Source organism: Nerophis ophidion, linkage group LG24, assembly GCF_033978795.1.
Source record: "Nerophis ophidion isolate RoL-2023_Sa linkage group LG24, RoL_Noph_v1.0, whole genome shotgun sequence".
Classification (NCBI taxonomy): domain Eukaryota; kingdom Metazoa; phylum Chordata; class Actinopteri; order Syngnathiformes; family Syngnathidae; genus Nerophis; species Nerophis ophidion.
Window position 1 is genome coordinate 2,885,477 of NC_084634.1, and position 27,500 is coordinate 2,912,976.

The following is a 27,500-nucleotide window of genomic DNA, read 5'->3' on the forward strand; positions in this document are numbered from 1 at the left end:
GCACACACACACACACACACACACACACACACACCATGGTTTATGTTATGTCCTCACTTGTTCACCAGTCCTCATATAGACGAAACTTTTCCTTTTTCATGTCTCACGAAGGGTAGGAATACAAGAACGCACAAACACACACACGCGCACACACACACACACACACACACACACACACACACACACACACACACACACACACACCATGGTTTATGTCCTCACTTGTTCACCAGTCCTCATATAGACGAAACTTTTTCTTTTTCATGTCTCACGAAGGGTAGGAATACAAGAACGCACGCGCACACACACGCGCACACACACACACACACACACACACACACTGGTGTGCAAGTTGGATCTGCTGCCCCTCGGCTGCCAGAACATTTACACACAAACACACACACGGGTCATTTAAGTGTGTAAAGTGCAGACATGACATTTGGAGTGGCCTCCGGATGGCAGAGCAGAGAGGAAGTGCAAGTGTGTGTGTGTGTGTGTGTGTGTGTGTGTGTGTGTGTGTGTGTGTGTGTGTGTGTGTGTGTGTGTGTGTGTGTGTGCGTGTTGGAAGAAAGTGTTTTGTCACTATACCAAACTCCCATTGGAAAACAAAAGATTTAAGACGTTTGCACCAATTGTGCTGCCATCATACAGTGGGGCCAAAAAGTATTTAGTCAGCCAGCGATTGTGCAAGTTCTCCCACTTAAAGGGGAACATTATCACAATTTCAAAAGGGTTAAAAACAATAAAAATCAGTTCCCAGTGGCTTGTTGTATTTTTTGAAGTTTTTTTCAAAATTTTACCGGTCCCCGAATATCCCTAAAAAAAGCTTTAAAGTGCTTGATTTTCGCTATTTGCGATGCGACTATCCATTTCCCTGTGACGTCACACAGTGCTGCCAATGTAAACAAACAACGGCGAATAGCACAGCAAGATATAGCGACATTAGCTCGGATTCAAACTCGGATTTCAGCGACTTAAGCGATTCAACAGATTACGCATGTATTGAAACGGATGGTTGGAGTATGAAAGTATTGAAGAAGAAACTGAAGCTATTGAGCGAATAGCTATTGACGCTATTCATAGCCATAGCATGGCCGAATAGCTGCGTTAGCATCGCCGGTAAAATGTGCGGACCAAACGATCAGGACTTTCGCATCTTGTGACACTGGAGCAACTTAAATCCGTCGATTGGTAAGTGTTTTTTTGGGTGGAAGGAAACGTAATATAGTTGCAAATGCATCTACAGGTTATCCATATAGCTCTGTTATGTAATAGCATCGATTAGCGTAGCATATTAGCATCGATAAGCTGGCAGTCAACATCAACAAAACTCACCTTTGTGATTTCGTTGACTAACGTTGCAAATGCATCTGCAGGTTATCCATACATCTCTGTGCCATGTCTGCTTCAGCACCGCCGGTAAATAGCATGTTAGCATCGAATAGCTGGCAGTCACGCCGCGACCAAATATGTCTGATTAGCACATAAGTCAACATCAACAAAACTCACCTTTGTGATTTCGTTGACTTTATTGTTGCAAATACATCTGCAGGTTATCCATACATCTCTGTGCCATGTCTGCTTTAGCACCGCCGCTAAATAGCATGTAATAGCATCGATTAACGTAGCATATTAGCATCGATAAGCTGGCAGTCAACATCAACAAAACTCACCTTTGTGATTTCATTGACTTTATCGTTGCAAATGCATCTGCAGGTTATCCATACATCTCTGTGCCATGTCTGCTTCAGCACTGCCGGTAAATAGCATGTAAGCGTCGACTAACGTAGCATGTTAGCATTGATTAGCTGGCAGTCACGCCGCGATCAAAATATGTCTGATTAGCACATAAGTCAACAACATCAACAAAACTCACCTTTGTGGTTTCGTTGACTTAATGGTTGCAAATGCATCTGCAGGTTATCCATACATCTCTGTGCCATGTCTGCTTTAGCACCGCCGGTAAATAGCAAGTAATAGCATCGATTAGCGTAGCATATTAGCATCAATAAGCTGGCAGTCAACATCAACAAAACTCACCTTTGTGATTTCATTGACTTTATCGTTGCAAATGCATCTGCAGGTTATCCATACTACTCTGTGCCATGTCTGTCATCGCCGGTAAAATGTGGAGACACTCTGGTACATTCAATGGGGGTCTGGCGGCAGACACTTTGGCATCTTGGGGCCAGTGGTGCAACTTGAATCCCTCCCTGTTAGTGTTGTTACACCCTCCGACAACACACCCACGAGGCATGATGTCTCCAAGGTTCCAAAAAATAGTCGAAAAAACGGAAAATAACAGAGCTGAGACCCGGTGTTTGTAATGTGAAAATGAAAATGGCGGCTGTGTTACCTCGGCGACGTCACGTTCTGACGTCATCGCCACAGAGCAATAAACAGAAAGGCGTTTAATTTGCCAAAATTCACCCATTCAGAGTTCGGAAATCGGTTAAAAAAATAGATGGTCTTTTTTCTGCACCATCAAGGTATATATTGACGCTTACATAGGTCTGCTGATAATGTTCCCCTTTAAAATGATGACAGAGTTCTGTAATGTTCATCATAGGTACACTTCAACTGTGAGAGACAGAATGTGGGAAAAAAATCCAGGAATTCACATTGTAGGAATTTTAAAGAATTTATTTGTAAATTATGGCGGAAAATAAGTGTTTGGTCACTTCAAACAAGGAAGATCTCTGACTCTCACAGACCTGTAACTTCTTCTTTAAGAAGCTCTTCTGTCCTCCACTTGTTCAGTGTATTAATGGCACCTGTTTGAACTCGTTATCTGTATAAAAGACACCTGTCCACAGCCTCAAACAGTCAGACTCCAAACTCCACTCTGGCCAAGACCAAAGAGCTGTCAAAGGACACCAGGAAAAGAATTGTAGACCTGGACCAGACTGGGAAGAGTGGATTGTATTGTACCATATGTCCCGGCAAGAAATCTGCGTTCAAAAGACTCCGGCTTATTAGTGATTCCTAGAGCCCAAAAAAAGTCTGCGGGCTATACAGCGTTTTCCGTTCGGGCTCCAGTACTCTGGAATGCCCTCCCGGTAACAGTTCGAGATGCTACCTCAGTAGAAGCATTTAAGTCTCACCTTAAAACTCATCTGTATACTCTAGCCTTTAAATAGACCTCCTTTTTAGACCAGTTGATCTGCCGCTTCTTTTCTTTCTCCTATGTCCCCCCCCCTCCCTTGTGGAGGGGGTCCGGTCCGATGACCATGGATGAAGTACTGGCTGTCCAGAGTCGAGACCCAGGATGGACCGCTCGCCTGTATCGGTTGGGGACGTCTCTACGCTGCTGATCCGCTTGAGATGGTTTCCTGTGGACGGGACTCTCGCTGCTGTCTTGGATCCGCTTGAACTGAACTCTCGCGGCTGTGTTGGAGCCACTATGGATTGAACTTTCACAGTATCATGATAGACCCGCTCGACATCCATTGCTTTCGGTCCCCTAGAGAGGGGGGGTTGCCCACATCTGAGGTCCTCTCCAAGGTTTCTCATAGTCAGCATTGTCACTGGCGTCCCACTGAATGTGAATTCTCCCTGCCCACTGGGTGTGAGTTTTCCTTGCCCTTTTGTGGGTTCTTCCGAGGATGTTGTAGTCGTAATGATTTGTGCAGTCCTTTGAGACATTTGTGATTTGGGGCTATATAAATAAACATTGATTGATCTACAATAGGCAAGCAGCTTGCTGTGAAAAAATCAACTGTGGGAGCAATTATCAGAATATGGAAGACATACAAGACCACTGATAATCTCCCTCGATCTGGGGCTCCACGCAAGATCTCATCCCGTGGGCTCAAAATGATCATGAGAACGGTGAGCAAAAATCCCAGAACCACACGGGCGGACCAGGTGAATGACTTGCAGAGAGCTGGGACCAAAGTAACAAAGGTTACCATCAGTAACGCACTACGCCGACAGGGAATCAAATCCTGCAGTGCCAGACGTGTCCCCCTGCATGTCCAGGCCCGTCTGAAGTTTGCCAGAGCGCACGTGGGAGAATGTCATGTGGTCAGATGAAACCAAAATAGAACTTTTCGGTATCAACTCAACTCGTCGTGTTTGGAGGAAGAAGAATACTGAGTTGCATCCCAAGAACACCAAACCTACTGTGAAGCATGGGGGTGGAAACATCATGCTTCGGGGCCGTTTTTCTGCTAAGGGGACAGGATGATTGATCCGTGTTAAGGAAAGAATGAATGAGGCCATGAATCGTGAGATTTTGAGCCAAAACCTCCTCCCTAAGGTGAGAGCTTTCAAGATGAAACGTGGCTGGGTCTTCCAGCATGACAATGATCCCAAACACACCACCCGGGTAAGGAAGGAGTGGCTCCGTAAGAAGCATTTGAAAGTCCTGGAGTGGCCTAGCCAGGCTCCAGACCTCAACCCCATAGAAAATCTGTAGAGGGAGTTGAAAGTCCGTGTTGTTCGGCGACAGCCCCAAAACATCACTGCTCTCGAGAAGATCTGCATGGAGGAATGGGCCAAAATACCAGATACTGTGTGTGTAGACATTTAGTAATTGTTTCACCTCTGTTATTGCCAACAAAGTATTGAGTTGAATTTTTGTTATCGACCAAATACTTATTTTCCACCATCATTTACAAATAAATTCTTTAAAATTCCTACAATGTGAATTCCTGGATTTTTTTTCCACATTCTGTCTCTCACAGTTGAAGTGTGCCTATGATGAACATTACAGAACTCTGTCATCCTTTGAAGTGGGAGAACTTGCACAATCGCTGGCTGACTAAATACTTTTTTGGACCCACTGTATATTTCAAAGACAGAGTCCACAGGGGTATTACTGTAAAAAAAAGGCACTATATATACAATTTTTGTTATTATTATTAATATTTAAGTCCGTTGTTACATCCGGCGTACGCATCGTTTTTTAAAAACACGTTTTGTTGGCAATAAATGTTAAAACCTAGCTGCCAAACTCCCATTGTAAAACAGCTGATTCAACACGTTTGCACCAATTGTAGACATTTCAAAGACAGAGTCCACGTGGATTTTATTGTGTAAAAATTTGCTATATAATTTTATTATTATCAATATTAATGTCTAAGTTAGCTTTTACATTCAGCGAACATATGTATTTTTTTATTTTTCTTACACTACCATAATTTTTACTGTAAAATTCTGTTGACTACGCTACCATTTTTTCAGTAAAAAAAAGACAGATACTGTTTTTTCAATTTCCGATAATATATGACTACGCTAGTATTTATTTTTGTGGAAAAAAAAACAGATACTGTTTTTAAATGTACGATAATATGTTTTTTAAAAAATGCCATAATTTTTACTGTAAAATTTTGGGGACAAGTTGCCAGATTTTACCTGTAAAAAAAAAATCACTGTAATTTTTACTGTAAAATGCAGTCAAAGACGCTACCAGTTTTTTCGTTTAAAAAAAAAAAACATTGATACTGCTTTTCATTTTACGATATGCTCTAAAAACTGCTATAATTTTTAGTGTAAAATTCTGGGGACCTATTTGCAAAAAAAAAAAAATCACTGTACTTTTTACTGTAAAATTCTGTCAACTACGCTACTAGTTTTTTCCGTAAAAAAAAAAAATAAAGATACTGTTTTTCAATTTATGATAATATATTCTAAAAATTGCCATCATTTTTATTGTAAAATTTTGTTGACTAAGTTACCATTTTTTTCCATAAAAAAAAAAAACATACTGTTTTTAAATTTATATGTTCTAAAAAAAAAAAATGCCATAATTTTTACTGTAAAATTCTGGGGACTAAGTTTCCAGTTGTTATCTGTAAAAATAAAAATAAATCACTAATTTTTACTATAAAATTCTGATACTGTTTTTTAAATTTCCGATAATATATGACTACGCTAGCATTTTTTTTATTGAAAAAAAACCCAAATACTGTTTTTCCAATTTATGATACTACGTTGTAAAAATTGCCATCGTTTTTACTGTAAAATTCTAGGGACTAAGTTGCCAGTTTTTATCCGTAAAAAAAAATCTCTGCATTTTTTATTGTAAAATGCAGTTTTTTCGTTTAAAAAAACATGGATACTGTTTTTTATTTTAAGATACGTTCAAAAAATTGCTATAATTTTTTCAGGGTAAAAATCTGGGGACCAATGTGCAAAAAAAAAAATGAATCAATATTTTTTACTACAAAATTCTGTCAACTACGCTACTAGTTTTTTTCCGTAAAAAAAAAAGATACTGTTTTTCAATTTATAATATATTCTAAAAATTGCCATCATTTTTTATTGTAAAAATCTGGTGACTACGCTACCATTTTTTTCCGTAAAAAAAACACACAAAAAAAAAATACTGTTTTTAAATTTACGATGTTTTAAAAAAAAAAAAGTCATAATTTCTAAGTTGCCAGTTGTTATCTGTAAAAAAAAATTTAAAAATCACTGTAATTTTTACTATAAAATTCTGATACCGTTTTTTCAATTTCCGATAATATATGACTACGCTAGCATTTTTTTGGGTGAAAAAAAAACATACTGTTTTTCAATTTATGATAATATGTTCTAAAAATTGCCATCATTTTTACTGTAAAATTCTGGGGACTAAGTTGCAAGTTTTTATCTGTAAAAAAAAAAATTACTGTAATTTTTACTGTAAAATGCAATTTTTCTCGTTTAAAAAAACATTGATACTGTTTTTCATTTTACGATATGTTCTAAAAATTGCTATAATTTTTAGTGTAAAATTCTGGGGACCAATGTGCAAAAGAAAAAAAAATAACTGTACTTTTTACTGTAAAATTCTGTCAACTACGCTACTAGTTTTTTTCCGTAAAAAAAAAAAGATACTGTTTTTCAATTTATGATAATATATTCTAAAAATTGCCATCATTTTTTATTGTAAAATTCTGTTGACTACGCTACCATTTTTTTCCATAAAAAAACAAAACAAAAAACAGATACTGTTTTTAAATTTACGATGTTTTAAAAAAAAAAAGTCATAATTTCTAAGTTGCCAGTTGTTATCTGTAAAAAAAAAATTAAAAATCACTGTAATTTTTACTATAAAATTCTGATACCGTTTTTTCAATTTCCGATAATATATGACTACGCTAGCATTTTTTTTTGTGAAAAAAAACATACTGTTTTTCAATTTATGATAGTATGTTCTAAAAATTGCCATCATTTTTACTGTAAAATTCTGGGGACTAAGTTGCAAGTTTTTATCTGTAAAAAAAAAAAATACTGTAATTTTTACTGTAAAATGCAATTTTTCTCGTTTAAAAAAAACATTGATACTGTTTTTCATTTTACGATATGTTCTAAAAATTGCTATAATTTTTAGTGTAAAATTCTGGGGACCAATGTGCAAAAGAAAAAAAAATCACTGTACTTTTTACTGTAAAATTCTGTCAACTACGCTACTAGTTTTTTTCCGTAAAAAAAAAAAGATACTGTTTTTCAATTTAGGATAATATATTCTAAAAATTGCAATAATTTTTATTGGAAAATTTTGTTGACTACGTTACCATTTTTTTCCATAAAAAAAAAAAAAACATACACAGTTTTCAAATTTATGATATGTTCTAAAACAAATGCCAAAATTGTTACTGTAAAATTCTGGGGACTAAGTTGCCAGTTGTTATTTGTAAAAAAAAAAAAAAAAAAAAAAAAAAAAATCACTAATTTTTACTATAAAATTCTGATACTGTTTTTTCAATTTCCGATAATATATGACTACGCTAGCATTTTTTTTGTGTGAAAAAAAACATACTGTTTTTCATATTATGATAATATGTTCTAAAAATTGCTATAATTTTTTGTGTAAAATTCTGGGGACCAATCTTCCAAAAAAAAAAAATCATTACTTTTTACTGCAAAATTCTGTCAACTACGCTACTAGTTTTTTCTGTAAAAAAAAAAAATAAAGATACAGTTTTTCAATTTATGATAATATATTCTAAAAATTGCCATCATTTTTATTGTAAAATTTTGTTGACTACGTTACCATTTTTTTCCATAAAAAAAAAAAACATACTGTTTTTAAATTTACGATATGTTCTAAAAAAAAAAAAGCCATAATTTTTACTGTAAAATTCTGGGGACTAAGTTGCCAGTTGTTATCTGTAAAAATAAAAAAAAAATCACTAATTTTTACTATAAAATTCTGATACTGTTTTTTCAATTTCCGATAATATATGACTACGCTAGCATTTTTTTTATTGAAAAAAAAAACCAGATACTGTTTTTCTAATTTATGATAATATGTTGTAAAAATTGCCATCGTTTTTACTGTAAAATTCTGGGGACTAAGTTGCCAGTTTTTATCCGTAAAAAAAAATCACTGTATTTTTTACTGTAAAATGCAGTTTTTTCGTTTAAAAAAAAACATTGATACTGTTTTTCATTTAACGATATGTTCTAAAAATTGCTATAATTTTTTGGTGTAAAATTCTGGGGACCAATGTGCAAAAGAAAAAAAAAATCACTGTACTTTTTACTGTAAAACTCTGTCAACTACGCTACTAGTTTTTTCCGCAAAAAACAAAAACAAAAGATCAATGTTTTTCAATTTGGGATAATATATTCTAAAAATTGCCATCATTTTTATTGTAAAATTTTGTTGACTACGCTAACATTTTTTTCCGTAAAAAAAAAAAAACAGATACAGTTTTTAAATTTACAATATGTTCTAAAAAAAAATGCCATAATTTTTACTGTAAAATTCTGGGGACTAAGTTGCCAGTTTTTACCTGTAAAAAAATCACTGTAATTGTTACTGTAAAATGCAGTCAAAGACGCTACCAGTTTTTTCGTTTAAAAAAAAAAACATTGATACTGCTTTTCATTTTACGATATGCTCTAAAAACTGCTATAATTTTTAGTGTAAAATTCTGGGGACCTATTTGCAAAAAAAAAAAATCACTGTACTTTTTACTGTAAAATTCTGTCAACTATGCTACTAGTTTTTTCCACAAAAAAAACCCCCAAAAGATCATGTTTTTCAATTTGGGATAATATATTCTAAAAATTGCCATCATTTTTATCGTAAAGTTTTGTTGACCATGCTACCATTTTTTTCCGGAAAAAAAAATAACAGATACTGTTTTTAAATTTACGGTATGTTCTAAAAAAAAAATGGCATAATTTTTACTGTAAAATTCTGGGGACTAAGTTGCCAGTTGTTATCTGTTAAAAAAAAAAAAAAAATCACTGTAATTTTTACTATAAAATTCTGATACTGTTTTTTAAATTTCCGATAATATATGACTACGCTAGCATTTTTTTTATTGAAAAAAAACCCAAATACTGTTTTTCCAATTTATGATACTATGTTGTAAAAATTGCCATCGTTTTTACTGTAAAATTCTGGGGACTAAGTTGCCAGTTTTTATCCGTAAAAAAAAAATCTCTGCATTTTTTATTGTAAAATGCAGTTTTTTTGTTTAAAAAAACATGGATACTGTTTTTTATTTTAAGATACGTTCAAAAAATTGCTATAATTTTTTTAGGGTAAAAATCTGGGGACCAATCTGCAAAAAAAATGAATCAATACTTTTTACTGCAAAATTCTGTCAACTACGCTACTAGTTTTTTTCCGTAAAAAAAAAAAAGATACTGTTTTTCAATTTATGATAATATATTCTAAAAATTGCCATCATTTTTTATTGTAAAAATCTGGTGACTACGCTACCATTTTTTTCCATAAAAAAAACACACAAAAAAACATACTGTTTTTAAATTTACGATGTTTTAAAAAAAAAAAGTCATGATTTCTAAGTTGCCAGTTGTTATCTGTAAAAAATTTTTTAAAAATCACTGTAATTTTTACTATAAAATTCTGATACCGTTTTTTCAATTTCCGATAATATATGACTACGCTAGCATTTTTTTTTGTGAAAAAAAAAACATACTGTTTTTCAATTTATGATAATATGTTCTAAAAATTGCCATCATTTTTACTGTAAATTTCTGGGGACTAAGTTGCAAGTTTTTATCTGTAAAAAAAAAAAAATACTGTAATTTTTACTGTAAAATGCAATTTTTCTCGTTTAAAAAAAACATTGATACTGTTTTTCATTTTACGATATGTTCTAAAAATTGCTATAATTTTTAGTGTAGAATTCTGGGGACCAATGTGCAAAAGAAAAAAAAATAACTGTACTTTTTACTGTAAAATTCTGTCAACTACGCTATAGTTTTTTTCCGTAAAAAAAAAAAGATACTGTTTTTCAATTTATGATAATATATTCTAAAAATTGCCATCATTTTTTATTGTAAAATTCTGTTGACTACGCTACCATTTTTTTACATAAAAAAACAAAACAAAAAACATACTGTTTTTAATTTTACGATATGTTCTAAAAAAAAAAAAAGTCATAATTTCTACTGTAAAATTCTGGGGACTAAATTGCCAGTTATCTGTAAAAAAAAAAAAAAAAACACTGTAATTTTTACTATAAAATTCTGATACTGTTTTTTTCAATTTATGATAATATATGACTACGCTAGCATTTTTTTTTATTGGGAAAAAAAAGATAGTTTTTCCAATTTATGATAATATGTTGTAAAAATTGCCATCGTTTTTACTGTAAAAGTCTAAGGACTAAGTTGCCAGTTTTTATCCGTAAAAAAAAAATCACTGTAATTTTTACTGTAAAATGCAGTTTTTTCGTTTAAAAAAAACATTGATACTGTTTTTCATTTTACGATGTTTTAAAAATTGCTATAATGCTTTACTGTAAAATTCTGTAGACTACGCTACTAGTTTTTTCCGTAAAAAAAAAGATACTGTTTTTCAATTTACGATAAAAGATTCTTAAAAATTAACATCATTTTTATTGTAAAATTTTGTTGACTAGGCTACCATTTTTTTCCGTAAAAAAACAAAAAACAGATGCTGTTTTTAAATTTATGATATGTTCTAAAAAAAAATGCCATAATTATTACTGTAAAAATCTGGGGATAAAGTTGCCAGTCATATGTAAAAAAAAAAAAAAAAAAAAAACACTAATTTTTACTATAAAATTCTGTCGACTACACTACCAGTTTTTTTTCCATTAAAAAGAAAAAAAAAACAGTGGTAAGGTTTTCCAATGTTCTGTAATATTTTGTCAACACACTATATTTTACAGTAAAATTTTGGGATGTTGCCATTTATCTGTATAAGAAAAAATTCACTGTAATTTTTACTGTAAAATTCTGACAACTCCGATACCAGTTTTCTGTAAAAAAAAAAAAAAAAAAGTGATACCGTTTTTCGATTTACGATAATATACTTTAAAAATTGCCATCATTTTTTCTGTAAAATTCTGTTGACTACGCCACCATTTTTTTTCGTAAAAAACACCAGATACTGTTTTTAGATTTTCGATAATGTGTTCTAAAGATTGCCATAATATTTACTGTAAAATTCCAGTAACTAGGTTGCCAGTTTTTATCTGTAAAAAATTAATGTCATTTTTACTGTAAAAAACCCTTGACTATGCAACGTTTTTTCGTGAAAAACAAACAGTCATAATGTTTTTCAATTTATGTGTTCGAAAAAATTTTTACTGTCAAATTCTGTCGACTACGATACCATTTTTTTCCGTAAAAAAAACAGTGATACTGTTTAAATTGGCGATTCCGCCCGAAAGCAGCTGAGACAGGCTCCAGAATGGAAAAGCGGTAGAAAATGTATGGATGGCTGTTCTAAAGATTTCCATAATACGTACTGTAAAATTCCGGGGACTAGGTTGCCAGTTTTTATCTGTAAAAAAATCACTCAAATTTTTACTGTAAAAACCTTTTCCAAGTCCCGATATGTTCTAAAAATTGCCATAATTTTAACTGTAAAATTCTGTCGACTAAAAAAAACAGTGGTAAAGTTTTACAATTTGTTATATTTTGTAAACACACTTTAAAATCCTGGCGAGTTGACAATTTTTGACTGTAAAATGAAGTATATTTATATAGCGCTTTTCTCTAGTGACTCAAAGCGCTTTACATAGTGAAAGACAATATCTAAGTTACATTTAAAGCAGTGTGGGTGGCACTGGGAGCAGGTGGGTAAAGTGTCTTGCCCAAGGACACAATGGCAGTGACTAGGGAGGCGGAAGCAGGAATCGAACCTGGAACCCTTAAATTGCTGGCACCAACTGAGATATAATCTACAGACGTCTCACAAACAAATCTACCGCTTGTTTAAAGAGGGGCAGCCATAACGAGTTTGACACCCCACCAAACTCCTGTTGGAAAACGGCTGATTTAACAAATTCACGTCAATCGCGCTGCTGTTGTAGATTTCCGCGACAAGGTGGACGTGGATTCTGAGGTATTTAAGTTCGCCGTGGCGTTCGGCGTGTACGTAATAAACACGCGTGGCGTCCCTGTTGCCCTAACGTCCATTTGCTCTGATCTTCCCTGGCAGCAGTTTGCGGAAGTGCATCAAAGCGAGGGCGACGCGATGGGATTCGAACTTGCGCTTTCCCGAACGCCCCGCAGGATTTCCCGTCGTTTGAACCACGCCGAATTGTCCGCCGTCGCGTCGTCCGAATTCGCCCCGTTTACTCCACGCTCGGAAGATCGCGCCTCGCCGACGTGGAAGGGGGCGCAGTGTAATGCGCGTGTTTGGCCGGGGAGTCCGGCGGCGTACGGACCTGATGAAGGTGGTCTTGCCGGTGGAGTACTGGCCCACCAGCAGCACCATGGGCTTGCTGTGGAAGTCTGCGGGCTCCAGGGCGGGACTGTGGAAGTCGTGGAAGAGGTAGGTCTCCTCCAGCGGGAGCAGCTTCTTGCTGTAGAGGCTCTGCAGGCCCTCGGTCACCGTCTGGTACATCTCGCCCTCCTTGTTGCGGCCGCCCTGCTCCTGCTTCACCCAGCTGAACATGACCGACGGGAGGAAGCGGCGCCGCGGGGAAAGAGGAAGAAGATGACGGCGGCGAAGGCGGCGAAGGCGGCCTGGCAAACAGCGACTGTGACTGCGGCACCTGAGGGCGGGGAGGCGCGCAGGCGGGGGCGCGCACGCACGCATGCACGCACACCGCCGCCTCTGTCAGCACTGACCTCACCTGCAGGCCACGCCCCCTCCCCTTGCCGACCTTGCCAAAATAAACACTTTGTTGATTTCGGTTGGCGCCACCACGTCACGTGACGAGAGACGCGCGGAAAGGTACACGTAAGCCGCCATCTCTGGCGCCCCCTGCTGGACAGCACCGGAAGTGACAGCTTGCTGGCGAGGACGCAACTTCCTCTTTGTTTCCAAAACATAGAAGAAATTAATTTTATCAACATTTTCAAAATAAAATCACACCATACAGGAAATAACAGTTTGCTCGCAATTACGCAACTTCCTCTTTGCTTCAAAACAAGGCTGAAGCAATATAACTATCAACATTTTCAAAATAAAAGCACATCGTATAAGGAAATGCAATTACGCAACGTTCTCTTTGTTTCAAAACATGGCTGGAACGGAACAACTTTATCGACATTTTCAAAATAAAATCACACTATACAGGAAATGAGTTTATTCGCAACTTCCTCTTTGTTTCGAAACATGGCTTGAATTAATAAATTTGATCAACATTTTCAAAATAAAATCACACCATACAGGAAATGACAGAATGCTCTCAATTACGCAACTTCCTCTTTGCTTCAAAACAAGGCTGAAACGATAAAACTTTATCGACATTTTCAAAATAAAATCACATCTTACAGGAAATGAGTTTATTCGCAACTTCCTCTTTGTTTTTCGAAACATGGCTTGAATTAATTAATTTTATCAACATTTTCAAAATAAAATCACACCATACAGGAAATGACAGTTTGCTCGCAATTACGCAACTTCCTCTTTGCTTCAAAACAAGGCTGAAACGATAAAACTTTTATCAACATTTTCAAAATAAAATCACACCATACAGGAAATGACAGTTTGCTCGCAATTACGCAACTTCCTCTTTGCTTCAAAACAAGGCTGAAGCAAAATAACTATCAACATTTTCAAAATAAAAGCACGTCGTATAAGGAAATGCAATTACGCAACGTTCTCTTTGTTTCAAAACAAGGCTGAAGCGGAACAACTTTATCAACATTTTTTAAAACAAAATCACATCATACAGGAAATGAGTTTATTCGCAACTTCCTCTTTGTTTCGAAACATGGCTTAAATTAATTAATTTTATCATTTTCAAAATAAAATCACATCATACAGGAAATAACAGCTTGCTGGCAATTACGCAACTTCCTCTTTGTTTCAACACATGCCTGAAACGAAATAACTTTATCAACATTTTCAAAATAAAATCACACCATACAGGAAATGAGTTTATTCGCAACTTCCTCTTTGTTTCAAAACATGGCTTAAATTAATAAATTTTATCAACATTTTCAAAATAAAATCACATCATAAAGGAAATGAGTTTATTCGCAACTTCCTCTTTGTTTCAAAACATGGCTTGAATTAATTAATGTTATCAACATTTTCAAAATAAAATCACACCATACAGGAAATTACAGTTTGCTCGCAATTACGCAACTTCCTCTTTGCTTCAAAACATGGCTGAAACGATATAACTTTATCAACATTTTCAAAATAAAAGCACACCATACAGAAAATGACAGCTTTCTGGCAATTACGCAACGTCCTGTTTGCTCAAAACATGGCTGAAACGAAATAACTATCAGCATTTTCAAAATAAAATCACATGATACAGGAAGTGACAGCTTGCTGGCAATTACGCAACTTCTTCTTTCTTTGAAAAAATGGCTGAAATTAATTGTATCAATATTTTCAAAATAAAATCACACCATACAGGAATTGACAGCTTGCTGGCGAGTACGCAACTTCCTCTTTGTTTCAAAACATGGCTGAAATTAAATGATTGTATTAATATTTTCAAAATAAAATCACGCCATGCGGGAAATGACAGTTTGCTCGGATTTACACAAATGACGCTTTGTTTCCAAAACATGGCTGAAATTAAATAATTTTATCAATATTTTCAAAATAAAATCACACCATGCAGGAAATGACAGTTTGCTCGCAATTACAAAACTTCTCTTTTATTTCAAAACATGGTTGAAAGAACATAACGTTATAAACATTTTCAAAATAAAAGCACATGATACAGGAAGTGACAGCTTGCTGGCAATTACGCAACTTCCTCTTTGTTTCAAAACATGGCTGAAATTAAATAATTGTATCAACATTTTCAAAATAAAATCACACCATACAGGAAATGACAGCTTGCTGGCAATTACGCAACTTCCTCTTTGCTTCAAAACAAGGCTGAAGCAAAATAACTATCAACATTTTCAAAATAAAAGCACGTCGTATAAGGAAATGCAATTACGCAACGTTCTCTTTGTTTCAAAACAAGGCTGAAACGGAACAACTTCATCAACATTTTTTAAAACAAAATCACACCATACAGGAAATGAGTTTATTTGCAACTTCCTCTTTGTTTCGAAACATGGCTTGAATTAATTAATTTTATCAACATTTTCAAAATAAAAGCACACCATACAGGAAATGACATCTTGCTCGCAATTACGCAACTTCCTCTTTGCTTCAAAACATGGCTGAAACGATATAACTTTATCAACATTTTCAAAATAAAAGCACACCATACAGGAAATGACATCTTGCTCGCAATTACCCAACTTCCTCTTTGCTTCAAAACATGGCTGAAACGATATAACTTTATCAACATTTTCAAAATAAAAGCACACCATACAGAAAATGACAGCTTTCTGGCAATTACGCAACGTCCTGTTTGCTCAAAACATGGCTGAAACGAAATAACTATCAGCATTTTCAAAATAAAATCACATGATACAGGAAGTGACAGCTTGCTGGCAATTAAGCAACTTCTTCTTTCTTTGAAAAAATGGCTGAAATTAATTGTATCAATATTTTCAAAATAAAATCACACCATACAGGAATTGACAGCTTGCTGGCGAGTACGCAACTTCCTCTTTGTTTCAAAACACGGCTGAAATTAAATGATTGTATCAATATTTTCAAAATAAAATCACGCCATGCGGGAAATGACAGTTTGCTCGCATTTACACAAATGACGCTTTGTTTCCAAAACATGGCTGAAATTAAATAATTTTATCAATATTTTCAAAATAAAATCACACCATGCAGGAAATGACAGTTTGCTCGCAATTACAAAACTTCTCTTTTATTTCAAAACATGGTTGAAAGAACATAACGTTATAAACATTTTCAAAATAAAAGCACATGATACTTCTTCTTTCTTTGAAAAAATGGCTGAAATTAAATATTTTTTTCAATAATTTCAAAATAAAATCACACCATACAGGAAATGACAGCTTGATGGCAATTACGCAACTTCCTCTTTGTTTCAAAACATGGCTAAAGCAAAATAACTATCAACATTTTCAAAATAAAATCACACCATACAGGAAATGACAGTTTGCTGGCAATTACGCAACTTCCTCTTTGTTTCAAAACATGGCTGAAGCAAAATAACTATCAACATTTTCAAAATAAAAGCACGTCGTATAAGGAAATGCAATTACGCAACGTTCTCTTTGTTTCAAAACAAGGCTGAAACGGAACAACTTTATCAACATTTTTTAAAACAAAATCATATCATTCAGGAAATGAGTTTATTCGCAACTTCCTCTTTGTTTCGAAACATGGCTTGAATTAATACATTTTATAAACATTTTCAAAATAAAATCACACCATACAGGAAATAACAGCTTGCTGGCAATTACGCAACTTCCTCTTTGTTTCAAAACATGGCTGAAATTAAATGATTGTATCAATATTTTCAAAATAAAATCACACCATACAGGAAATGACAGTTTGCTCGCAATTACGCAACTTCCTCTTTGTTTCAAAACAAGGCTGAAACGGAATAACTATCAGCATTTTCTAAATAAATTCACTACAGGAAATGACAGCTTGCTGGCAATTACGCAACTTCCTCTTTGTTTCAAAACATGGCTAAAGCAAAATAACTATCAACATTTTCAAAATAAAATCACACCATACAGGAAATGACAGTTTGCTGGCAATTATGCAACTTCCTCTTTGCTTCAAAACATGGCTGAAGCAAAATAACTATCAACATTTTCAAAATAAAAGCACATCGTATAAGGAAATGCAATTACGCAACGTTCTCTTTGTTTCAAAACAAGGCTGAAACGGAACAACTTTATCAACATTTTTCAAAACAAAATCACATCATACAGGAAATGAGTTTATTCGCAACTTCCTCTTTGTTTCGAAACATGGCTTGAATTAATACATTTTATAAACATTTTCAAAATAAAATCACACCATACAGGAATTGACAGCTTGCTGGCGAGTACGCAACTTCCTCTTTGTTTCCAAAACATGGCTGAAATTAGATCATTGTATCAACATTTTCAAAATAAAATCACACCATGCAGGAAATGACAGTTTGCTCGCAATTACAAAACTTCTCTTTTATTTCAAAACATGGTTGAAAGAACATAACGTTATAAACATTTTCAAAATAAAAGCACATGATACAGGAAGTGACAGCTTGCTGGCAATTACGCAACTTCTTCTTTCTTTGAAAAAATGGCTGAAATTAAATAATTTTTTCAATAATTTCAAAATAAAATCACACCATACAGGAAATGACAGCTTGCTGGCAATTACGCAACTTCCTCTTTGTTTCAAAACATGGCTGAAATTAAATAATTGCATCAATATTTTCAAAATAAAATCACGCCACGCAGGAAACATGGCTTGAATTAATTAATTTTATCAACATTTTAGAAAAAAAATCACACCATACAGGAAATGACAGTTTGCTCGCAATTACGCAACTTCCTCTTTGTTTCAAAACAAGGCTGAAACGGAATAACTATCAGCATTTTCTAAATAAATTCACTACAGGAAATGACAGCTTGCTGGCAATTACGCAACTTCCTCTTTGTTTCAAAACAAGGCTGAAACGATAAAACTTCTATCGACATTTTCAAAATAAAATCACATCATACAGGAAATGAGTTTATTCGCAACTTCCTCTTTGCTTCAAAACATGGCTGAAACGATAAAACTTTATCGACATTTTCAAAATAAAATCACACTATACAGGAAATGAGTTTATTCGCAACTTCCTCTTTGTTTCGAAACATGGCTTGAATTAATAAATTTGATCAAGATTTTCAAAATAAAATCACACCATACAGTAAATGACAGTTTGCTCGCAATTACACAACTTCCTCTTTGCTTCAAAACATGGCTGAAATTAAATGATTGTATCAATATTTTCAAAATAAAATCACACCATGCGGGAAATGACAGTTTGCTCGCAATTACGCAACTTCCTCTTTGCTTCAAAACAAGGCTGAAGCAAAATAACTATCAACATTTTCAAAATAAAAGCACGTCGTATAAGGAAATGCAATTACGCAACGTTCTCTTTGTTTCAAAACAAGGCTGAAACGGAACAACTTTATCAACATTTTTTAAAACAAAATCACATCATACAGGAAATGAGTTTATTCGCAACTTCCTCTTTGTTTCAAAACATGGCTTAAATTAATAAATTTTATCAACGTTTTCAAAATAAAATCACATCATAAAGGAAATTAGTTTATTCGCAACTTCCTCTTTGTTTCAAAACATGGCTTGAATTAATTAATGTTATCAACATTTTCAAAATAAAATCACACCATACAGGAAATTACAGTTTGCTCGCAATTACGCAACTTCCTCTTTGCTTCAAAACATGGCTGAAACGATATAACTTTATCAACATTTTCAAAATAAAAGCACACCATACAGAAAATGACAGCTTGCTGGCAATTACGCAACGTCCTGTTTGCTCAAAACATGGCTGAAACGAAATAACTATCAGCATTTTCAAAATAAAATCACATGATACAGGAAGTGACAGCTTGCTGGCAATTAAGCAACTTCTTCTTTCTTTGAAAAAATGGCTGAAATTAATTGTATCAATATTTTCAAAATAAAATTACACCATACAGGAATTGACAGCTTGCTGGCGAGGACGCAACTTCCTCTTTGTTTCAAAACACGGCTGAAATTAAATGATTGTATCAATATTTTCAAAATAAATCACGCCATGCGGGAAATGACAGTTTGCTCGGATTTACACAAATGACGCTTTGTTTCCAAAACATGGCTGAAATTAAATAATTTTATCAATATTTTCAAAATAAAATCACACCATGCAGGAAATGACAGTTTGCTCGCAATTACAAAACTTCTCTTTTATTTCAAAACATGGTTGAAAGAAAATAACGTTATAAACATTTTCAAAATAAAAGCACATGATACTTCTTCTTTCTTTGAAAAAATGGCTGAAATTAAATATTTTTTTCAATAATTTCAAAATAAAATCACACCATACAGGAAATGACAGCTTGATGGCAATTACGCAACTTCCTCTTTGTTCCGAAACATGGCTTGAATTAATTAATTTTATCAACATTTTAGAAAAAAAAATCACACCATACAGGAAATGACAGTTTGCTCGCAATTACGCAACTTCCTCTTTGTTTCAAAACAAGGCTGAAACGGAATAACTATCAGCATTTTCTAAATAAATTCACTACAGGAAATGACAGCTTGCTGGCAATTACGCAACTTCCTCTTTGTTTAAAAACATGGATAAAGCAAAATAACTATCAACATTTTCAAAATAAAATCACACCATACAGGAAATGACAGTTTGCTGGCAATTATGCAACTTCCTCTTTGCTTCAAAACAAGGCTGAAGCAAAATAACTATCAACATTTTCAAAATAAAAGCACATCGTATAAGGAAATGCAATTACGCAACGTTCTCTTTGTTTCAAAACAAGGCTGAAACGGAACAACTTTATCAACATTTTTTAAAACAAAATCACATCATACAGGAAATGAGTTTATTCGCAACTTCCTCTTTGTTTCGAAACATGGCTTGAATTAATACATTTTATAAACATTTTCAAAATAAAATCACACCATACAGGAAATAACAGCTTGCTGGCAATTACGCAACTTCCTCTTTGTTTCAACACATGCCTGAAACGAAATAACTTTATCAACATTTTCAAAATAAAATCACATCACACAGGAAATGAGTTTATTCGCAACTTCCTCTTTGTTTCAAAACATGGCTTGAATTAATTAATGTTATCAACATTTTCAAAATAAAATCACACCATACAGGAAATGACAGTTTGCTGGCAATTAAGCAACTTCCTCTTTGCTTCAAAACAAGGCTGAAACGATAAAACTTTATCAACATTTTCAAAATAAAATCACACCACACAGGAAATGAGTTTATTCGCAACTTCCTCTTTGTTTCAAAACATGGCTTAAATTAATAAATGTTATCAACGTTTTCAAAATAAAATCACATCATACAGGAAATGAGTTTATTCGCAACTTCCTCTTTGTTTCAAAACATGGCTTGAATTAATTAATGTTATCAACATTTTCAAAATAAAATCACACCATACAGGAAATGACAGTTTGCTCGCAATTACGCAACTTCCTCTTTGCATCAAAACAAGGCTGAAACGATATAACTTTATCAACATTTTCAAAATAAAATCACACCATACAGGAAATGACAGCTTTCTGGCAATTACGCAACGTCCTGTTTGCTCAAAACATGGCTGAAACGAAATAACTATCAGCATTTTCAAAATAAAATCACATGATACAGGAAGTGACAGCTTGCTGGCAATTACGCAACTTCTTCTTTCTTTGAAAAAATGGCTGAAATTAATTGTATCAATATTTTCAAAATAAAATCACACCATACAGGAATTGACAGCTTGCTGGCGAGTACGCAACTTCCTCTTTGTTTCAAAACATGGCTGAAATTAAATGATTGTATCAATATTTTCAAAATAAAATCACACCATGCGGGAAATGACAGTTTGCTCGGATTTACACAAATGACGCTTTGTTTCCAAAACATGGCTGAAATTAGATCATTGTATCAACATTTTCAAAATAAAATCACACCATGCAGGAAATGACAGTTTGCTCGCAATTACAAAACTTCTCTTTTATTTCAAAACATGGTTGAAAGAACATAACGTTATAAACATTTTCAAAATAAAAGCACATGATACAGGAAGTGACAGCTTGCTGGCAATTATGCAACTTCTTCTTTCTTTGAAAAAATGGCTGAAATTAAATATTTTTTTCAATAATTTCAAAATAAAATCACACCATACAGGAAATGACAGCTTGATGGCAATTACGCAACTTCCTCTTTGTTCCGAAACATGGCTTGAATTAATTAATTTTATCAACATTTTAGAAAAAAAATCACACCATACAGGAAATGACAGATTGCTCGCAATTACGCAACTTCCTCTTTGTTTCAAAACAAGGCTGAAACGGAATAACTATCAGCATTTTCTAAATAAATTCACTACAGGAAATGACAGCTTGCTCGCAATTACGCAACTTCCTCTTTGTTTCAAAACATGGCTAAAGCAAAATAACTATCAACATTTTCAAAATAAAATCACACCATACAGGAAATGACAGTTTGCTCGCAATTACGCAACTTCCTCTTTGCATCAAAACAAGGCTGAAACGATATAACTTTATCAACATTTTCAAAATAAAATCACACCATACAGGAAATGACAGCTTTCTGGCAATTACGCAACGTCCTGTTTGCTCAAAACATGGCTGAAACGAAATAACTATCAGCATTTTCAAAATAAAATCACATGATACAGGAAGTGACAGCTTGCTGGCAATTACGCAACTTCTTCTTTCTTTGAAAAAATGGCTGAAATTAATTGTATCAATATTTTCAAAATAAAATCACACCATACAGGAATTGACAGCTTGCTGGCGAGTACGCAACTTCCTCTTTGTTTCAAAACATGGCTGAAATTAAATGATTGTATCAATATTTTCAAAATAAAATCACACCATGCGGGAAATGACAGTTTGCTCGGATTTACACAAATGACGCTTTGTTTCCAAAACATGGCTGAAATTAGATCATTGTATCAACATTTTCAAAATAAAATCACACCATGCAGGAAATGACAGTTTGCTCGCAATTACAAAACTTCTCTTTTATTTCAAAACATGGTTGAAAGAACATAACGTTATAAACATTTTCAAAATAAAAGCACATGATACAGGAAGTGACAGCTTGCTGGCAATTACGCAACTTCTTCTTTCTTTGAAAAAATGGCTGAAATTAAATATTTTTTTCAATAATTTCAAAATAAAATCACACCATACAGGAAATGACAGCTTGATGGCAATTACGCAACTTCCTCTTTGTTCCGAAACATGGCTTGAATTAATTAATTTTATCAACATTTTAGAAAAAAAATCACACCATACAGGAAATGACAGATTGCTCGCAATTACGCAACTTCCTCTTTGTTTCAAAACAAGGCTGAAACGGAATAACTATCAGCATTTTCTAAATAAATTCACTACAGGAAATGACAGCTTGCTCGCAATTACGCAACTTCCTCTTTGTTTCAAAACATGGCTAAAGCAAAATAACTATCAACATTTTCAAAATAAAATCACACCATACAGGAAATGACAGGTTGTTCGCAATTATGCAACTTCCTCTTTGTTTCAAAACATGGCTGAAACTAAATAACTTTATCAACATTTTCAAAACAAATCACATCATACAGGAAATGACTTTATTCGCAACTTCCTCTTTGTTTCAAAACATGGCTTGAATTAATTAATTTTATCAACATTTTAGAAAAAAAATCACACCATACAGGAAATGACAGTTTGCTCGCAGTTACGCAACTTCCTGTTTGCTACAAACAAGGCTGAAACGATAAAACTTTATCGACATTTTCAAAATAAAATCACATCATACAGGAAATGACAGTTTGCTCGCAATTACGCAACTTCCTCTTTGTTTCAAAACATGGCTGAAACGGAACAACTTTATCAACATTTTCAAAATAAAATCACATCATACAGGAAATGAGTTTATTCGCAACTTCCTCTTTGTTTCAAAACATGGCTTAAATTAATAAATGTTATCAACATTTTCAAAATAAAATCACATCATACAGGAAATGACAGCTTGCTCGCAATTACGCAACTTCCTCTTTGTTTCGAAACATGGCTTAAATTAATAAATGTTATCAACATTTTCAAAATAAAATCACATCATACAGGAAATGAGTTTATTCGCAACTTCCTCTTTGTTTCAAAACATGGCTTGAATTAATTAATGTTATCAACATTTTCAAAATAAAATCACACCATACAGGAAATGACAGTTTGCTCGCAATTACGCAACTTCCTCTTTGCATCAAAACAAGGCTGAAACGATATAACTTTATCAACATTTTCAAAATAAAATCACACCATACAGGAAATGACAGCTTTCTGGCAATTACGCAACGTCCTGTTTGCTCAAAACATGGCTGAAACGAAATAACTATCAGCATTTTCAAAATAAAATCACATGATACAGGAAGTGACAGCTTGCTGGCAATTACGCAACTTCTTCTTTCTTTGAAAAAATGGCTGAAATTAATTGTATCAATATTTTCAAAATAAAATCACACCATACAGGAATTGACAGCTTGCTGGCGAGTACGCAACTTCCTCTTTGTTTCAAAACATGGCTGAAATTAAATGATTGTATCAATATTTTCAAAATAAAATCACACCATGCGGGAAATGACAGTTTGCTCGGATTTACACAAATGACGCTTTGTTTCCAAAACATGGCTGAAATTAGATCATTGTATCAACATTTTCAAAATAAAATCACACCATGCAGGAAATGACAGTTTGCTCGCAATTACAAAACTTCTCTTTTATTTCAAAACATGGTTGAAAGAACATAACGTTATAAACATTTTCAAAATAAAAGCACATGATACAGGAAGTGACAGCTTGCTGGCAATTATGCAACTTCTTCTTTCTTTGAAAAAATGGCTGAAATTAAATATTTTTTTCAATAATTTCAAAATAAAATCACACCATACAGGAAATGACAGCTTGATGGCAATTACGCAACTTCCTCTTTGTTCCGAAACATGGCTTGAATTAATTAATTTTATCAACATTTTAGAAAAAAAATCACACCATACAGGAAATGACAGATTGCTCGCAATTACGCAACTTCCTCTTTGTTTCAAAACAAGGCTGAAACGGAATAACTATCAGCATTTTCTAAATAAATTCACTACAGGAAATGACAGCTTGCTCGCAATTACGCAACTTCCTCTTTGTTTCAAAACATGGCTAAAGCAAAATAACTATCAACATTTTCAAAATAAAATCACACCATACAGGAAATGACAGTTTGCTCGCAATTACGCAACTTCCTCTTTGCATCAAAACAAGGCTGAAACGATATAACTTTATCAACATTTTCAAAATAAAATCACACCATACAGGAAATGACAGCTTTCTGGCAATTACGCAACGTCCTGTTTGCTCAAAACATGGCTGAAACGAAATAACTATCAGCATTTTCAAAATAAAATCACATGATACAGGAAGTGACAGCTTGCTGGCAATTACGCAACTTCTTCTTTCTTTGAAAAAATGGCTGAAATTAATTGTATCAATATTTTCAAAATAAAATCACACCATACAGGAATTGACAGCTTGCTGGCGAGTACGCAACTTCCTCTTTGTTTCAAAACATGGCTGAAATTAAATGATTGTATCAATATTTTCAAAATAAAATCACACCATGCGGGAAATGACAGTTTGCTCGGATTTACACAAATGACGCTTTGTTTCCAAAACATGGCTGAAATTAGATCATTGTATCAACATTTTCAAAATAAAATCACACCATGCAGGAAATGACAGTTTGCTCGCAATTACAAAACTTCTCTTTTATTTCAAAACATGGTTGAAAGAACATAACGTTATAAACATTTTCAAAATAAAAGCACATGATACAGGAAGTGACAGCTTGCTGGCAATTACGCAACTTCTTCTTTCTTTGAAAAAATGGCTGAAATTAAATATTTTTTTCAATAATTTCAAAATAAAATCACACCATACAGGAAATGACAGCTTGATGGCAATTACGCAACTTCCTCTTTGTTCCGAAACATGGCTTGAATTAATTAATTTTATCAACATTTTAGAAAAAAAATCACACCATACAGGAAATGACAGATTGCTCGCAATTACGCAACTTCCTCTTTGTTTCAAAACAAGGCTGAAACGGAATAACTATCAGCATTTTCTAAATAAATTCACTACAGGAAATGACAGCTTGCTCGCAATTACGCAACTTCCTCTTTGTTTCAAAACATGGCTAAAGCAAAATAACTATCAACATTTTCAAAATAAAATCACACCATACAGGAAATGACAGGTTGTTCGCAATTATGCAACTTCCTCTTTGTTTCAAAACATGGCTGAAACTAAATAACTTTATCAACATTTTCAAAACAAATCACATCATACAGGAAATGACTTTATTCGCAACTTCCTCTTTGTTTCAAAACATGGCTTGAATTAATTAATTTTATCAACATTTTAGAAAAAAAATCACACCATACAGGAAATGACAGTTTGCTCGCAGTTACGCAACTTCCTGTTTGCTACAAACAAGGCTGAAACGATAAAACTTTATCGACATTTTCAAAATAAAATCACATCATACAGGAAATGACAGTTTGCTCGCAATTACGCAACTTCCTCTTTGTTTCAAAACATGGCTGAAACGGAACAACTTTATCAACATTTTCAAAATAAAATCACATCATACAGGAAATGAGTTTATTCGCAACTTCCTCTTTGTTTCAAAACATGGCTTAAATTAATAAATGTTATCAACATTTTCAAAATAAAATCACATCATACAGGAAATGACAGCTTGCTCGCAATTACGCAACTTCCTCTTTGTTTCGAAACATGGCTTAAATTAATAAATGTTATCAACATTTTCAAAATAAAATCACATCATACAGGAAATGACAGCTTGCTCGCAATTACGCAACTTCCTCTTTGTTTCAAAACATGGCTTAAATTAATAAATGTTATCAACATTTTCAAAATAAAATCACATCATACAGGAAATGACAGCTTGCTCGCAATTACGCAACTTCCTCTTTGTTTCAAAACATGGCTTACATTAATTAATTGTATCATCATTTTACAAATAAAATCACATCATACAGGAAATAACAGCTTGCTCGCAATTACGCAACTTCCTCTTTGTTTCAAAACATGGCTTACATTAATTAATTGTATCATCATTTTACAAATAAAATCACATCATACAGGAAATAACAGCTTGCTCGCAATTACGCAACTTCCTCTTTGTTTCAAAACATGCCTGAAACGAAATAACTTTATCAACATTTTCAAAATAAAATCACATCATAGAGGAAATGAGTTTATTCGCAACTTCCTCTTTGTTTCAAAACATGGCTTAAATTAATAAATGTTATCAACATTTTCAAAATAAAATCACACCATACAGGAAATGACAGCTTGCTGGCAATTACGCAACTTCCTCTTTGTTTCAAAACATGGCTGAAACGGAACAACTTTATCAACATTTTCAAAATAAAATCACATCATAGAGGAAATGAGTTTATTCTCAACTTCCTCTTTGTTTCAAAACATGGCTTAAATTAATAAATGCTATCAACATTTTCAAAATAAAATCACACCATACAGGAAATGACAGCTTGCTGGCAATTACGCAACTTCCTCTTTGTTTCAAAACAAAGCTGAAACGAAATAACTTTATCAACATTTTCAAAATCAAATCAAATCATACAGGAAATTAGTTTATTCGCAACTTCCTCTTTGTTTCGAAACATGGCTTAAATTAATTAACTTTATCAACATTTTCTAAAATAAAATCACACCATACAGGAAATGACAGTTTTTCCGCAATTACGCAACTTCCTTTTTACTTCAAAACAAGGCTGAAACAATATAACTTTATCAACATTTTCAAAATAAAATCACATCATACAGGAAAAGACAGCTTGCTGGCAATTATGCAACTTCCTCTTTGTTTCAAAACAAGGCTGAAACTAAATAAATGTATCAACATTTTCAAAATAAAAGCACATCATACAGGAAATGACAGCTTGCTGGCAATTACGCAACTTCCTATTTGTTTCAAAAAATGGCTGAAATTAAATAATTTTATCAGCATTTTCAAAATAAAATCACATCATGTTAACGTGCATCCATCCATTATTCTATTTGCATATAAAATAATATGACTTATTGTTAAAAGGTAACAATATATATTTTTATGTTAAATATTATCTAAATAAAGTATTTTGGGACAACTTTACGCTACCATTTTTTTTTCCGTTAAAAAAACACCAGATACTGTTTGTCAATTTTTGTTAATATGTTCTAAAGATTACCAGAATTTTACTGTAAAATTTCTGGGGACTAAATGGGCAGTTTTATATTTATATTTACTGTGTAAAGCAGTCAACTACGCTATGTTTTTTTTTCCGCTAAAATAAAAAAAAACAGTGACAAGGTTTTTCCATTACGATATGTTCTAAAAAAATTGCCATAATTTTCACTGTAAAAT

The 27,500-nt window shown here is 33.5% G+C and overlaps 1 protein-coding gene across 1 annotated transcript in view; it reads right to left on the minus strand.

Moving 5' to 3' along the window:
• The window catches only part of ehd4 (EH-domain containing 4), a 24,810-nt gene extending 11,782 nt beyond the window's left edge, over positions 1 to 13,028 (minus strand). The window contains exon 1 of the mRNA XM_061886808.1: positions 12,618 to 13,028. Coding sequence (XP_061742792.1) covers positions 12,618 to 12,991 — 374 coding nt within the window. The 5' untranslated portion in view covers positions 12,992 to 13,028. The remainder of the gene's footprint in view (positions 1 to 12,617) is intronic.
• Positions 13,029 to 27,500: the final 14,472 nt, after the last annotated feature.